This window comes from Prionailurus viverrinus, unplaced genomic scaffold (genome assembly GCF_022837055.1).
Source record: "Prionailurus viverrinus isolate Anna unplaced genomic scaffold, UM_Priviv_1.0 scaffold_35, whole genome shotgun sequence".
Taxonomy (NCBI): Eukaryota; Metazoa; Chordata; class Mammalia; order Carnivora; family Felidae; genus Prionailurus; species Prionailurus viverrinus.
In genome coordinates this window covers 1,356,312-1,371,281 of record NW_025927605.1, presented here as the reverse complement: position 1 = coordinate 1,371,281, position 14,970 = coordinate 1,356,312, and the positions used below count along the sequence as shown (strand labels likewise).

The 14,970-nt window shown below is 57.4% G+C and overlaps 2 protein-coding genes across 9 annotated transcripts; one reads left to right on the top strand and one right to left on the bottom strand.

Annotated features, from left to right (window-relative positions):
* Nucleotides 1-2,123: 2,123 nt before the first annotated feature.
* TMUB2 (transmembrane and ubiquitin like domain containing 2) lies at nucleotides 2,124-6,335 on the top strand. 4 transcript variants are annotated; one of them, XM_047845793.1, is made up of 4 exons: nucleotides 2,124-2,238; nucleotides 2,792-2,916; nucleotides 4,226-4,792; nucleotides 5,049-6,335. In XM_047845793.1, the coding sequence occupies exons 2-4, from the start codon at nucleotides 2,882-2,884 to the stop codon at nucleotides 5,413-5,415; spliced, it is 969 nt and encodes a 322-aa protein (XP_047701749.1). In that variant the 5' UTR covers nucleotides 2,124-2,238; nucleotides 2,792-2,881; the 3' UTR covers nucleotides 5,416-6,335. The 4 variants fall into 4 exon arrangements, with proteins under 4 accessions (XP_047701749.1, XP_047701750.1, XP_047701748.1 ...); XM_047845794.1 differs by having other exon boundaries at nucleotides 2,230-2,292; XM_047845796.1 differs by lacking the exon at nucleotides 2,124-2,238 and adding an exon at nucleotides 3,048-3,405 and having other exon boundaries at nucleotides 2,367-2,916.
* A 62-nt stretch (nucleotides 6,336-6,397) lies between these two features.
* ATXN7L3 (ataxin 7 like 3) lies at nucleotides 6,398-14,328 on the bottom strand. Of its 5 annotated transcripts, none has more exons than XM_047845787.1 (13): nucleotides 13,843-14,328; nucleotides 12,371-12,481; nucleotides 11,939-12,071; nucleotides 11,563-11,734; nucleotides 11,274-11,371; nucleotides 11,078-11,100; nucleotides 10,704-10,770; nucleotides 10,467-10,552; nucleotides 10,090-10,158; nucleotides 9,773-9,816; nucleotides 9,423-9,494; nucleotides 9,172-9,329; nucleotides 6,398-9,058 (listed from the first exon to the last, which is right to left on the bottom strand). In XM_047845787.1, exons 2-13 carry the CDS (start codon nucleotides 12,419-12,421, stop codon nucleotides 8,910-8,912), a joined length of 1,122 nt encoding a protein of 373 aa, XP_047701743.1. In that variant the 5' UTR covers nucleotides 12,422-12,481; nucleotides 13,843-14,328; the 3' UTR covers nucleotides 6,398-8,909. The 5 variants fall into 5 exon arrangements, with proteins under 5 accessions (XP_047701743.1, XP_047701745.1, XP_047701746.1 ...); XM_047845789.1 differs by having other exon boundaries at nucleotides 10,704-10,749; nucleotides 13,843-14,324; XM_047845790.1 differs by having other exon boundaries at nucleotides 10,467-10,495; nucleotides 13,843-14,319.
* Nucleotides 14,329-14,970: the final 642 nt, after the last annotated feature.

Genomic DNA, 14,970 nt, shown 5'->3' with positions numbered 1-14,970 from the left:
CCCCTCCCCAACTTGTGCTCTGTCTCTCTGTGTCTCTCAAAAAATAAATAAACGTAAAAACAAATTTTTTTAAATACCTTGCATTTCACAAACGTACTGTTGATCAAAAGAAGCCAGACCAAAGAATTGAAAGCAGGGACTCAAATAGATAACTCGTACATCAATGTGCGTAGCAGCACTATTCACAATAGCCACAAGGTGGAAACAACACAAGTGTCCATTAACAGATTAACGGATGAAGAAAATGTGCTATATACATACGATGCAATATTATTCAGCCTGAAAAAGGAATGACATTTTGGTAGAGTTTACAACATGGATGAGCCCTGAAAACATGGTTAAGTGAAATAAGCCGGATACAAAAAAGACAAATATTGTACGATTCCACTTATATGAGATACCTGGAATAGGAAAATTCATAGAAAGTATAATAGAGGTGGGAAGGAGGCATGGGTATAGGAAATGGATAGTGGTGATGTGTGCATGACATTAGGAATGTCCTTAATGCCACTGACTTAGCCACTTAAAATGGTTAAAGTGGGGGCGCCTGGCTGGCTCAGGTGGTAAAGCATGTGACTCTTGATCTTGATCGCGGTCATGAGTTTGAGCCTCAGGTTGGGTGTAGAGATTACTTACATAAATAAAATAGGAGCACCTAGATGGCTCAGTCAGTTGAGCATCCGACTCTTGGTTGCAGCTCAGGTCATGATCCCAGGGTTGTGGGATTGAGCCCCACATCAGGCTCCATGCTGAGTGTGGAGCCTGCTTAAGATTCTCTCTCCTTCTGCCCCTCTCCCTCACTTGCGCATGCTCTCTCTCTAAAACATAAATCAACCAGTAAGTAAATAAATAAATTATATGGTCAAAACGGTAAATTTATGTGTATTTCACAATAAGGCTTGGGGGAAAAAAGCTAGATGGTTTGCTTCCATTTATACAAAGTACAAAACCAGAGAAAACTAATCTATGGTGACAGAAGTCAGTGGCTGGAAAAGGACATGAAGAGGGGTTATGGGGTCATTTGCTATGTTTTTATCTGAGTGTGGGTTCCACTGGTATTCAATTGGTGAAAACCACCAGCTCTTCGCTTATAAGTTTACCCCTGTCTGCCTTTTTTATACTTCATTCAATAGTTCACCAGAAAACAACAAAAATCCTAGCATGTCTTTTGGAAAAAAAAATTTTTTTTAAATAATCTCTATGTCCAATGTGGGGCTCAAACTCACACCCCCAACTGAGCCAGCCAGGCACCCCCGAAAGAATTTTATTTTTGGGAGAGAGAGAGAGAGAGAGAGAGAGAGAGAGAGGCAGAGTGTGAGCGAGCGAGGGAGGGGCAGAGGGAGAGGGAGACAGAATTCGAAGCAGGCTCCAGGCTCTGAGTCGTCAGCGCAGAGCCGGATGAGGGGTTGGAACTCACGGACTGCGAGATCATGACCTGAGCAGAAGTTCGACGCCCAACGGACTGAGCCACCCAGGCGCCCAATGAAAGAATTTTAATTGCAAAAATCCGGATAAGTTCTTGGGAGATGAACCTTTTTCCCCCCCTGTCTTTTTCTGTGCTCCTTTTCTTGCGCCTGAAGCCTGCGCTGAATCTGTGCCTTCTTTGAAATGCTTTCTCGCCTTATTCACCAAGGTCCCACGCTACCTGGGGCCACATTCTTGGAGCAGCCGGCCGGTGACTAAATTGCCTCCTGTCTGTCTCTAGACTAGCCTGAGTTGAACTTTTGGAGGTCAGTCCTCACTGATCCCGCTAACCAGGAACTCAGTGCACAGGACAGAGCAGTATTAAATCCAATCAGCCCGGGAGGCTGGGAACAAGACCGGAAGAACAGGCTGGGACAAGGGAAGCGCCGCTCACGTTCTGCCCAGCTGTGCCAGCCCGCCTCAGTTTTCCAGACGCGAAGCCACGCCCTCCCCCAAGCACCTCCCCCAATCCCATCTGGCCCCGCCCCCCACCCATGGGCTCCTTAGGCCCCTCCCAGTGAGTGTGGCCCCGCCCCGGGAGGGCGACGATCCCGCCAACAGTGACTCCGCCCCTCCTTCCGCTGAGAAACCTGTCCCTTTTATTTAAAGAATACATTTACGTCAGCCCGCCTTACGTAGATTTACGTCATCAGTGCAAAGCGCGGAGGCGGGACTTCCTTCTCTGGTTCAAACAGCTTCCGGGAGAAGCCGGAAGAAACCGGACCCTGGACAGAATCGGGGATAGCCAGCCCCTCCCCCGGCCCCTACGGAAAGGTGAGTCCATGGGCCTTCCTGGCGAAGTCAAGACACTTGGTCTGGCCCTTTCTGGTGAGGATCTCCTTCCCTATCCAGGCACCGTACTGGTCCAATCCCCCTTTAATTTCCCATGACTCCCCGCGTACTCAAGCCCCGCCCCCAGGCCCTCAGCCCCGCCCCGAAGTTTGAGGGGTGTGGATGGTTTGTGACCCCCTCTTCCGACTCTACCCCTTACGGGCTGGGAGAACTGAGCTTGCTGGCCAGGGACCGGGCAGCCTTTCGGCTCAGGTGGGCCCACGGACTTCTCTCCGGCGCCGCGGGAATAGGACCGCCCAACGCGGAGCCTGCGCCTCAGAAAACGCGGGGTCGGGACCCCTCCTCACCGCGCCGTCAGTGTCGCTCACAGGCTGAGGAGAGAGCAGAGGCCTCTGAGGCCGGAGACCTGGGGTCCTGCCTGGCCCCTGCCCCCGAAAGTTCCCTGTGTCTGTGCCAGTCGTTTTCGCTTCTCTTCGCCGCAGTTTCCTTTTCTGTAAATCAGGGTTGGTGACATTAACCTTCTTACTACCATCAGGGGCTAGTCTGGGGAGCGAGAAGTAACTGCCACCGTTTATTTATTGAACCGTTGCCATGTGCCAGACCCTGTGCTAGGTATCTTGCTTCGATGATTTCCCGTCACCGTCAAAACAACCTTATGAGGTAGGTGCTATTTTTAACCCCATTTTACTGAAGAGAAAGCTGAGGCTCTGAGAAAGTTGTCCGAGGTTACAGAGCTAGTAAGTGGCAAGAGCAGGATTGTAATTAGTGTTCTGTTTTTGTTTTCACTCCAGGGCCCAGGTTCTAAATAAGGATGTGGAAGCTATTCAGATGTTGACATGTCACGCACATATTCTTTGAGCAGTTTCTATGGCATCGTGCTAAGGCACTGGGGTACAGAGAAAAATACTTGTCATCCAGAAGTCTAGTAGGGAGAGATGGACAAGTAGATGAGTGTAATGAAATGTTATAGGTATCGTGAGAATAGTTTATTAATGATAATCATCCGATCGGATTTGCCCGGGACAGCTGTGAAAACAGCACACTCTCCAAGGTTGAAAGAGTAGGTCCTCTAAGGAGCAAAAGAAAGGCTTTCCTGCCTTTCTAAGCAACTACCAAGGGAGAAACTACACGGTGCGAGAAGAGATACAGGTATGGATTGTGAGAGCTATTTTGGAATCGCTTCCAAGTCATTTCCACCTAGGTAGTGGTTTTGCAGTCGTGAGCCTACGATGACCCAGAAGGGTGGTGTTTCTGGTGTCCGTCCTCCTTCGCTCCCTAGGGCTCGCCGGAAGTGTTTCAGAGGCGGGAGACACAGTGCCTGCTGCATAATGTTTGCTGATGGGCCCTACACAGTTGTCCCCTTGGGGTGGTCTGTGACTCTGCTTCTGGTGAAAAAATGTTTTTTTGGTTCTTGACACCTGCACCTGAATAGGTGACCACGAACGAGGTAGGGTTCAAATGAGACAATCTGGCGAGAGTGGCCGCACTGTGTTTCCAGAAGGCCCTAGAATGAAATATTTCAGGCTCTTTGGTCTCTCTGAAGCCTCCTTGGAGGCTTCTCGGGGTGGGGGTGGGGGGCATAGTTGCTGGATCAAGTGATAGAAATCCTAGAGAAACTCGGGGCTCAAAGAGGCAAATGTTTTCCCCCGCCTACCAAAAAAACAACGACGAGTTGCAGCAGCAGCAGCAACAAAGTCCTGAGGTTTTCCTGATGATCCATGCTCTCGGGAGGTTGAAATGTGAGAGAGGGAAGGTGTGGATCCCGAAAACTAGTGTTTCACATTGGAGACAAAAGGGAAGTCCTTAGCTTTAGGTTGGGGGTCCGGAGGTAGGAAGATTTGTTCCCCCTTCTATGGGGAGCCGAACTCCCATTTTCTTTCAGGGCTGGCTCAGTTAAAACGTAAACAAGCTAGGGACCTGGCTGCAACCCCACGTACCCTGCTTATGCTATCCCCCTTTGTTCCTGCAGTGTCGACCCAGTCAGCAGCCAGGCCATGGAGCTCTCTGATGTCACCCTCATTGAGGGTGTGGGTAATGAGGTGACTGTGGTGGCAGGTGTGGTGGTGCTGATTCTAGCCTTGGTCCTAGCTTGGCTCTCTACCTACGTAGCAGACAGCGGTAGCAACCAGCTCCTGGGCACCATTGTGTCAGCTGGCGACACATCCGTCCTCCACCTGGGACACGTGGACCATCTAGTACCGGGCCAAGGCACCCCAGAGCCCACTGAACTTCCCCATCCATCAGAGGGTAATGACGAGAAGGCTGAAGAGGCTGGCGAAGGTGGGGGAGACCCCACAGGGGAGCCCGGAGCCGGGGGTGGCGTTGAGCCGAGCCTTGAGCATCTGCTTGACATCCAAGGCCTGACCAAAAGACAAGCGGGCCCAGAAGGCAGCAGTCCAGAGGCCCCCCTGAGACCTGAGGATGGCAGCTGCCTCCCCCCCAGCCCCGGCCTCATCAATGTGCGGCTCAAATTCCTCAATGACACCGAGGAGCTGGCTGTGGCCAGGCCGGAGGATACTGTGGGTGCCCTGAAGAGGTGAGTGGCCTGGAGAGCGGGAGGCTTCTCGTAGCCCGTGCCCTCAGCCCTTGATCACCTGGGAGGAGGCTGGTGTCCACATGGGAGCAGCAGGGATGGGTCAGGTCCGTCCAGCCCCCACTAGGATTGCGTAGGATGCTTCTTAGAAACTCACCCTTTGGCTTTTCCCCTCATTGCGCTGCTTTGTCAGTCCAGGCCTGTTTGCCTTCTCATTCCTCGCCTTCTGTGTTTCCTTCTGCCTCTTTCATCCCTACAGTAAATACTTCCCTGGACAAGAGAGCCAGATGAAACTGATCTACCAGGGCCGTCTGCTGCAGGACCCAGCCCGCACACTGCGTTCTCTGAACATTACCGACAACTGTGTGATTCACTGCCACCGCTCCCCCCCAGGGTCAGCTGTTCCAGGCCCCTCAGTATCCTTGGCCCCCTCTTCGGCCACTGAACCCCCCAGCCTTGGCGTCAGTGTGGGCAGCCTCATGGTGCCCGTGTTTGTGGTGCTGTTGGGTGTGGTCTGGTACTTCCGTATCAATTACCGCCAGTTCTTCACAGCACCTGCCACCGTCTCCCTGGTGGGGGTCACCGTCTTTTTCAGCTTCCTAGTATTTGGGATGTACGGACGATAAGGATATAGGGAGAAAATGAAAGGCATGGTCTTCCTTCTTTATGGCCTCCCCCCTTTCCTGGCCAGAGCTGGGCCCAAGGGCTTGGGAGGGAGGGGTGGAAAGGATGTGGTGGGTCCTCCTCCTTAGGACATAGGAGGCAGGTACAGGGCCTCCCCTTCACGTCCACGAGGGTACAGACGTCCCCTCTGTGCAAGCACAACTCAGGTAGAAAACGAGGACGTCATCTTCTTTCACTTTTAGGGTCCAGAAATTCAGAGCTGAGCTGGCGGTCTAGCTCAGTGGGCAGCCGGGGCTCGGAGGATTCCCTCCCAGCTGTGGCCCTAGCTCTTTCCATTGTCTTGCATGTCTGCTCCTCAGTACCCAGGGCTGCCTGCCAGGGCAGCTCAGCATGGCCCCAGCATACTTCTGTAGGGAGCCTGGAGAATTTTTGTTTCTTAAGGGAATATCCATCTTTTGAGACTAAAGTCACACAGCAGGAATGAAGGTTGTGTCCGCTTCCCCTGTAGGCACCTAGCCGCCTCTACCTTCTCCCTCCACCCCTGTAGCAGGAATAGGGTGTTCTCTGTGTTCTGGATAGTTTCCAGTGTTCTCCCCTTTTTCAAAGCACTTTGCTTGTATTTTTTTTTTTTTTTTTTTAATAGTCCTTTATAGAGCTCAGTCAGGAAGGGGAGTGCGGCACAAAGCCAAGCCCCCAGCATTGGGAGAGGCCAAGCCACAGCTGCTGCTACCCTAGGCCTAAGGCTGTAAGCAAGAGACAGCTCTGGCCCTCAGCCAGTGTCCTACCCTGCCCAGCTCCAAGGACGAGCTCTGGGTATGGAGCCCTGGGCCCCAGGCCCTTGCCTCTGGGGCTCATGGATGGAGGGTCAGTGTCTGTGACTAAATAAAGTTCCGTTTTGTGGCTGTGGAGCCTCTTTCTGTGACATTAAGAGAATGGCTTTGCTCTGTCCCCATCAACATGGTAATGAGGGTGGATAGGCTGGGCTACCAATGGGAAATGCAGTTTATTTACACCAGCAGCCATGGGGGCGGGGGAAATACACAGCGTTTACAAAGTTAGCTACCTGTACAGGATGGATTACATATGCAAAAATAAAAATCTCAAGACCACAGGACAGCGTGAGCCCCACCCCCCTCCCCCAATGACCCCAGCATGCGGTAATGCCAGGCGGGTGGCCCCTGGGCATGCGGGGGGGAGTGATGCATGGAAGGAAAAGCCACCGGCCATGGAAATTAGTACAGAACCCCCCCCACACACACTCAGACACATGATAGGATACAGGGTGGACGACACCTAGCCGGGGTGGGAAGGATGGGAATTGAAACCCACACAGCCTGCTGTTACAGGGAGGGGAGTGGGGAGCTCCTAGCCCCTGTTCAACTACATGGTAGGGGGGGCACACTCTCCCCGGAAGGAAAAGGGTTTGCTCCCTCAGGGTCCCTGCTGGACCAAGCCCATCTCTTACCCAGCTTGGGCAGGGGGCTCTGCCCTGAGGGCGGGCCAAGGAACAATGGGGAAGTGGATGTGGACAAACCAGTTCCCAAACTACTTCCCACTTCTCCCTCCTCCAACCAGAAGGGGGAAAGGGAGAGGCCAGAGGGGAAAGGGTATGGTAGGGCCTGAGCTGCAGCTGCCTCTCAGAAGGGAGAGTGGCCTGTGGCCTTCCTCCCTTCACCTTCAACCCACTCCCAAGACTTCATTTGGAAGCAGGCTGGAGGCTGGCTGAAATCCTCCTTCCCCTCTGGCTTCCCCTTAGAGGGAGAAGGCTACAGAGGGTCAAGAACAGAGGAGCCCAGGCCCTAGGATTTATTCTAACTCCTGCCAAAATTTGTTTGGCTTTTTAAAAAATAATCACAATTCGTGGGTTAAAAACCAATTTGTAACCAGGCGTCAGCCACAATCAGAACCACCCCGGGGGGGGGGGGGGGGGGAGGGGGGGAGGGGAGATTGGGGTTCCAGACAGGGTACTGCAGCCCTAGCTCTTGTTGTTCCCTTAACCCTCTAGGGTCCCTAACCCAAATCAGTCCAACCAGTCCTGGGTACTAGCTACCCAAATGTGGGATGGCTCCTCCTGGGAAGAGGGCAGGGGACACATCCAGCAAATGCCAGAGAACACAGCTCAGGGTCAACTCCGTGCCGTGTCGTCAGTCAGCTCTGCTCCCAGCCCAGACTGCAGTCCTCCAGCTCGGCTCCTGGGAGTGATGGCGCCCACATGGAAGCGGGATGGTGTTATCTCTTCAGGATGTAGACCAGGCAGGTGGCCGCGCTGGCAGGGTAGTCCCACCGGAGGGCATGACACCCCTTCCCCCTCCACTGACGACCCAGAGCACGGAGACTAGCCTCTTCCCACCCCACTCCTAGCAAGGGGGGAGAGGTAAAAGGTCAGGATTTTCCTCAGAGCCCCAAACCACAAGTACAGAATAAATAACTTAAAAGCGGCTAAGGAAGGGGAAACAGGGCAGGCTTCGGAGGCAGGAGCATTGAGAGAGGAACTGAAGCTGGTCAAGGTGAAAGAGGGGGGTAGCAAGCAGCAGTCGGGAACTTGGGCTGCCCTGCTAGGGCAGTGGGGCAGGGGAGGCAGGAGGAACATGGGGCCACCCCAGGAGGGTGAGGCTGGGCCCCTTCCTGGGGCAGGGAATGAGGTAAGAAAACATTTCAAATAAAGCAGCACCGTTCCCTCTCACCTTGGGGCCCCACTCCTCACCAGCCCTGGGTCAGGGAGGAAAGGTAGGGGGGAGTCATTTTGATACACAGCTCCCTCTTCCTACCCTCCCCTTGCCCGTTCCGTGAAGCTGTAGAGGCTGGAGGCCCTTTCCTGGCACCCAACAACAAAAGGACAGCTCCTGCTGCCAAGGAGGCCCATGGGGACTGAGGGGAAAGGGCTGCCCCTGTGAGGGGCAGGGAAGGCGGTGGCAGTTCTGGACACCCACCTCAGCAGACAGCTTGCTGTGCCTGCCTACCCCTGGGATTGGGGGCATTTGATAGGATTCTGCACACAGACAGGACACGCCCAGCCCTGCCCCTCAGCTCCAAGCACCGGACCCATTCACATTGCTGAGGGCAGCTGGGGGAGGCCCCCTCCAGGCTCAGCTTCCAGCCCACAGCCTCCCGGGTAGCCGCGATGCTCCTCGGCAGGGCTGAGTCCAGTTCCTGGGGTGGGGGGCAGGCAGTGCCCTGGCACAGTGCCCAGGTCAGGCCCCTGGCCCAGCTGGACATCCAGTAACTCACAGAATAAATAGGAAAACCGCCTCCCCACCAAACTTATGTCCAAGGCATAATATGTCCAGGTCTGAGTCCTGCATGCCAAGGGGTCGTGCTCCATCGCAGAGGACCCTGACACCCCCCAGGGGCGCATAACTGGATCCTCTGCTTGCCTGGCCCACCAAGCTTCCCAAGCCCAAACCCCCAGCAGCCGTCCATTTGCCAGGCTTCGCCACCTGGGTGGGGGTTGGGAGAGAGGGCTCTGCTCAGCCAAAGGCTATCCCTTGCACCCAAGTCAGTTGATGTCATCGTAGATGCTGGGCGTTGGGGGTGCCGGTGGCTTTGGCTTCTTCTTCTTGTTGGAGCCTAGGCTGGAGGCAGTCCCTACCAGGCTCAGATGGGATTTCTTTTTCTTGGTTTTCCGTGACTCTGAGCTGTTGGTACCTGAAAAGAAAGAGGCACGCGGGATGAGGGCGGGGCTGGGTCAGGAGAACGCAGGTGTCCCCACGTCCTCGGCTTCGGGCAGAGAGACCAGGGGGCCCAGATGTATCACCTACCTAGACCCCATCCCTGATTCTCACTCGTCTTGGAGGAGCCCGAATCAGAGGGTGAGAGATCAGAGGAGCCGTCCCACTGAAGCCGGCTGATCAGGGCCTGGCTGTCAGTCATGTCAAAGCTGTCGTTATCCAGGGAACTCTCGACCTCTGGAAGGACGCTGGAAAGAGAAGGGGCCAAAGAAGGGCTTGAGGGATACCAATCACGATCTTCATCTTTCACAACCCACCACCCTTCTCGGAGGGTCACTTACGCTGAGGGTCCGAGGAAGTAAATCCGCACGGCTCGCCGCTGCTCATCTGTGTGCTGGGGGCAGCGCAGGGACCTGGCAAGGACAGAATTGATCAGACCCTCCTGACAAGGCAGGAAGAAGGGTAGGAGGAACTCAGATGAAGCCTCTTCCCTCAACAGAGGAGGGACAAACAGACATAGACAGGCGAGGGATACACAGAGTGCCCCCAGATTGTGGCCTAAGGCCTGACCATTAGAGGAGGGAGGGGAGGAGTGGGGTCCCCATTGCTGAAGTCCAAGGGTACTCCCACCCCACGCCCAGGATGCGTGTGCAGGAGACCCCTGGGCGCCTTTTCTAGGTTCTGAGCTCACCTTGTGCACATCTTCTTGGTGTGTTCAGAAATCACCCCACATTGCTGGAAGAGGAACAGAAGCTGAAAGGAGGGGCGGAGGGGAGCCCACTCCAGACACTAGATACTCTCTTCTGTACAAACTCTAGATTGCGCGAGCAGAAACGGCCCCGGGGTGTCCAGAACAGACAGTCCCAGACCACCACTGGCCAGGAAACCTAATTCCAGAGAGAGTGAGCTATATGGCCCTGCCTGCTGTCACCAGCCTCCTCCAGGGATGTGACCACCGCCTGTGGCTCCAACCCACTCCCAAGGGCCTTCCCTCCCCTGGTCTCTCACCGTGGTGAGCAGGCTACGCAGCTCCTCCGGCCCCAGGGTCTCGTAGCTGATCCCAGTTGAGTTGTTATACTGGGCGAGAACCAAAGGTACAGGTCAGAGAAGGGGCAGCCCAAGAGGGAGGGGGGAGGGGAGGACAGGGAACCCATCCCTCTCATCCTTTTCTACATGGGACTGCCCAGCAGTTCTCCAGTGATTCTGTCCACCCCACCTGCTCATCAGGGAGGGGCTGGGACCCAGCGAGAACGTAAACGTGCCAAGACCTAAATACCCCATCTAGTGCTTGGGGCCATCAGCATCCTGACCCCACCTGCCCAAATCCCACCCAACTCCCAACAAGAAAAATGGGAGAGAACCTAAGAGGGGCAGCACCTACTCACCTTAAAAGGATCCGAATTGCTAAGTTCCCCTGAAGAAGAAAAAAGAAGGGGAAGGGTGTTTGATGCAGAGGTACAGACAGAGAACCCTGAAAATAACCAGAGAGGAAGTGGGGGTGACAGAAGGATCACAGGCCCTCCCTCGATACCCCTGTCCCCTAAGCTCCCCACCTCCACCCTCCGGCAATGAGTCCCAGAAGACACAGCTAGAATCGCTCCCATTGTTCAAGACCCACTTACCATTTTTGTGTTTTAAAGACTTGGATCTTCGAGGGGAATTGGGGTTCTGGAATGGGAGATACCATAGCTTTGGGGAAAGGGTAACGATAAGGGGGAGCCGAGAACCCAGGGAAGGAAAAAAGATTTGACAAAGAAACATCCTCAAATTCCTACTCTTCCTCCCCAGTAAGAGGCCCATCTACCCATATTCCCTCCTCCCCCATTCCCCCAGGGCCTCCGCTGCCCTCCTGCCCACCACAGACACCCTCATCCCGAAACCCAGAGAGGCACCCGATGACCTCAGACTCGAGTCAAAATACCCGAGGACTCCCTGCCCAAATGGGAGGGTGTCTGTCCTTCGCCCAAATTTCCCTCATGCTTGCCCCCGCTCTCACCTTGTCTGATTTCCTCTTCTTGGCTGTGTGGGACAAAAGGACAAAGGACAGGGTCACTTTAAGTTCTCAATTTAAGGACCTCTACGGAAAAGGACAAAGCTGCATTCTCTCCTCCTCATTCAAGATAACTGGTGACCCAACTCCCACTTGCCACCTCACCCCAATGCCCCCCAAGTTCCCCCAGATCCCCAAACACCTTTCTTCTCTGAGCCGTACGACCAGTCGTTGTCATTGATGTCGTCATTATCCTCTTGGTCACTCTCCGACTTGTTCATATTGTTGCTGTTGGCAATCCTGCCGACGGGAGGGGAGAGAACGGGTCAAGGCGGCCACCTCTCTGCCCCCAACTTCACGGGTACAGTGCAGCGTCGGAGGCCAAGCACGAGCCACCCTCTGTGCCCTACCAACGCCCCCGAGGGACTACACCACGGCACAGGGTACGGAAGACGCGCAGCTCTGGTTCCGGCAGCGGGAGAAGCCCTCACCGGCGGTTGGCGATCCGGCTGCTGTTCCGGCCCATTCCCAGGCACTTCTCCAGATGTGGAGCAAAGCGGGAGGCGGCAATGCTGCGGCTGCAATTGGGGCAAACACACTCCTTGCTCTTCCACTGGTTGAAAACCTGTCCAAAGATGTCCAACCCCGGCTGGTCCACGATCTCTGGGGACAGGAGAGGCGTGGCGATCAGGGTGGGCAGGGGACCCTCACCTCGTGTTCCCGCCCATGGCCCCGTGGCCTCGTGGAACCCCCCTGCCTAAGCTCACAGGAGCTCCAGGCACTACTTCTGGCGCAGCTTCCAGAGAAGGGACCTCCGAGCGCCCCCGGGGCTGGGCCAGACTGCTCTCCTTCAACCCTGAAGCTCACCAAAATCCTTCATGCTATCAGGGTCCGTGTCGTCCAGGAAGAAGTAGCCACACTTGACAGCCCGGTGTACCTCAAAGCAGAATCCCAAACAAGAATCCTCGACCAGGTCCGCGTATATCTCCTGAGCGATGGCCTGGGCCCAGGGGAGAACATCCGCGGTCAGGAGAGTCACAGCCCCCTGGACTGAGAGCAACTCTCTCTCATCAACCAAGTCTGCCAATTCGCCCTGGCCAAAAATAATGCTTTCTTTGCCATTTTCCCCATCTTGACTTCGCGTCCTTTCTTCTTCCGGAGCCTTGGACCTTTTCGGCTGGCTATTCCCTTTAAGGAACCAGGCTGACTACCCAAATTCCTCTTTGGTGTGAATGCCAGATATAGCGACGTAGAGACATCAAGAGAAAGAACTAGAGGCACACGTGGGGGAGCCCTCACCTCTAGTTTGCTGTTATCCAGGCCAGACAAAGACATTTCCTCCATTTTCATTTGTAAACTCTTGTGGAGACGGCGCTCTGACTGCTCATAGCACAGCGGGCGGCAACACGGCTGCACACACGGGGGTGGGGGGTGCTGGTGTGAGTCCAAGGCACCTGTGAAGACTGCCACCTCCCCTCTGCACCTCACTGCCCAGAGCTTAATCCTGGCATCAAGATACACCCCTCCCCAAGGCCTAGGCTCACTAAGTCTGGACGGTCCTGCAGGGCCCGAAACCCAAAGGCGGCCTAGTCTTTCCCAGGACTGAACTCAGGCCCTGGACTCGGCTGCCAGTCAGTGTCTGGGTCTATAGGAGGCAGCAGCTCAACCCAGGTCCCCCAAACTCAAACCCCTCTTCGATACCCATGGTGCAATGCAGCAGGGGGAGGAGAAGGAACTCTAAGGCCTCAAAGCAAACCCACAGGGTGTGGCAAAGAACTGCACAGACTCCTAAATACCCCCCCCCCCTTTCCCTAGGCTCTCCTCAGAGTCACCTCTGCTTTCAGCCAGGATGTCCACTTGGGGGGGTACTGCTACCAGAAGTAGGAACGGCCCTAGAACCCTACAACCTTCACCCCACTCTGTCTTCCCTTGAAATAAGCCTGTGACCACGGAAGGGGAGCAGAGCCCACAGAAACCTAGAGCCGAAGGAGCATTTCTAGCCCCCATGAGCAAGAAGAGGGGGTAGAGCCCGGTTGGGATGGCATGCCAGGAGTGGGCACTCCCCTTACCTGCTCTTCTTTTAGATAACCACCCTCCCTCCCTCAGGACCAGCCCGGAAGTCTCTCCAAGAGCCCCAAAGTCCAGGAATCCCCACCAAAGGATTCAGAAACAGCGCCCGCAGTCCGGGGCCCCTCTGAACGGTGGGTACGAGTTTAAGGAGCTGCCGGCCTAGAGTGGGGTGGGGACTGACAAATGAGCCAGGGGCACTGGGGAGGGTAGGAGGCCGGGCCTCGGCTCTTCCCCCGTCCCTGCGGCACTGCTGCTGCATCATACCGACTGGGGGGAGGAGAGCCGAGCCGCCCGAGGCCGGCGCCGGTCCGGGACAGACCGACCCCTAGAGAGTGGGCAGAGTGGGACGCGTCCCGGCCCCTCTCCTTCCCCGCCCGCCGACAGCCCCAGCCGGCCGGGGAGAGGAGTCCGGGAGGGTGTCTCTATTGTCCCGGGGGCTGGGGCCTGGCTCCCTAACAAAGGCCCCGCGCCCCCTCCCCGGCCGGCCCTGCCCCGCCCAGGGGGGACCCAGACAGGGGGAGAGCTGGGGGCCCCGGCCGGGCCGGGAAGCCGGGGGAAGCCGGGCGTTTCCGCGTCGGCCCGGGGGGAGGGGAAGGGGCGCTGACCCAGACCTGGGGGGAGGGGGCCCAAGCCCCGCCTCGGGCCCCGCCCCCCGCCCCCCGCAGGCCCCTCCCCCGTCCCCGTCTCCGTCCCGTACTCACCCCGCCCGGGGGGCCGCGCCGGGGCCCGGCGGCCTCTCAGGGCCGCGTCCTCCGGCGGCGGCGGCGGCGGCGGCTGCTCCGGAGCCCCATGTCCGTCGGTCCGTCCTCGCCTCTCCCCGGGGCCCAGGGCCCGGGGCCGGGGGGTCGGGCCGCCCCCCCGCCTCGCCGCCTCACCGGGCGGCCATGGCCCCTTCCCCTCCCTTCTCGTCCCGTCGCCGCCTCCTCCTCCTCACCTCACCCCGCCCGCGCGCAGTCCGCGCGCCGTCCGCGCGCCCCTCCCCCCGCCCCCCACTCCAGCCCGCCTCTCCCGGGCGGGGGGTGCGGCGCGAGCCCGGAGCGCGCGCGCGTGCCGCGACCGGAGGATGGATGGATGGGGCGAGCGAGAACGCGAGCGTGCGCGCGCGCGCCCCTCTCCCCCTCCCTCCGCGCGGGCGCGAGGCCAAGCGCGAGCGCGCTCCAACCTCCTCCTCTTCCTCCTCCCGCCCCTCTTCAACACCCCGCCCCCGCCCTCCCTTCCTCTTCCTTCTTTCGCTTTCGCGCGCCCAGCGACTGCTCGCGCCTGCTAGAAGGGCCCGAGCGCGTGCATCTGCCCCGCGGCCGCAGCTCGGCAGCATTTGCTCCAGGGGGCGGGGACCGGGCGGGGAGGAGGGGCGCCACGCCGCCGTCCAAAGTACCGGCGGACGGGGACGGGGGCGGGGAGATGGGCGGGGCCTTCTGGAGCCACCTCGGCCAATCGCCGTCTCGCCTCGGTCCGGTCGGCCCAATAGGATGGCGGTGGGTGGAGCGACGTTCAAGGTGAGGTGCGCGGTGCGCTGGGGGCGGAGACGTTGTGCCGTCCCGGCCGGCTCCGGGGCGGGGGCAGCGGGTGGCGTCGAAAGAGAGCGCCGGCTCCCAGCCGAGCCTGGGACGCCTTCCGGCCCAGGCTCCCCCGCCCTTCCCTCGGGGCTCCCGGCTCTTTTCCCCCCCCCCCGCCCCCGCCCCGTGTAGTGCCCCGGCGCCCCCACTCCGGCATTTACCCCGAAGCGTGCAGCCACTTCTCTGAAGAGGCCGGAGTTGAAGTGGGGCTCTGTTAGCACCTCAGGGCAGAAAACCTATGGAGCCAAAGGGGCTCGTCTGAGCCTCCGTTCC

Excerpts from the sequence above, each read along its gene's own strand:
- ATXN7L3 (XM_047845787.1), bottom strand. The coding sequence starts at position 12,421 with ATGAAAATGGAGGAAATGTCTTTGTCTGGCCTGGATAACAGCAAACTA. Across the intron at positions 10,159-10,466 it reads GCAATTCGGATCCTTTTAAG|TATAACAACTCAACTGGGAT; the intron begins GTGAGTAGGTGC and ends GTTCTCGCCCAG. Across the intron at positions 9,059-9,171 it reads GAATCAGGGATGGGGTCTAG|GTACCAACAGCTCAGAGTCA; the intron begins GTAGGTGATACA and ends CTTTCTTTTCAG.
- TMUB2 (XM_047845793.1), top strand. The coding sequence starts at position 2,882 with ATGATTTCCCGTCACCGTCAAAACAACCTTATGAG. Across the intron at positions 2,917-4,225 it reads CGTCAAAACAACCTTATGAG|TGTCGACCCAGTCAGCAGCC; the intron begins GTAGGTGCTATT and ends TTGTTCCTGCAG. Across the intron at positions 4,793-5,048 it reads ACTGTGGGTGCCCTGAAGAG|TAAATACTTCCCTGGACAAG; the intron begins GTGAGTGGCCTG and ends TCATCCCTACAG.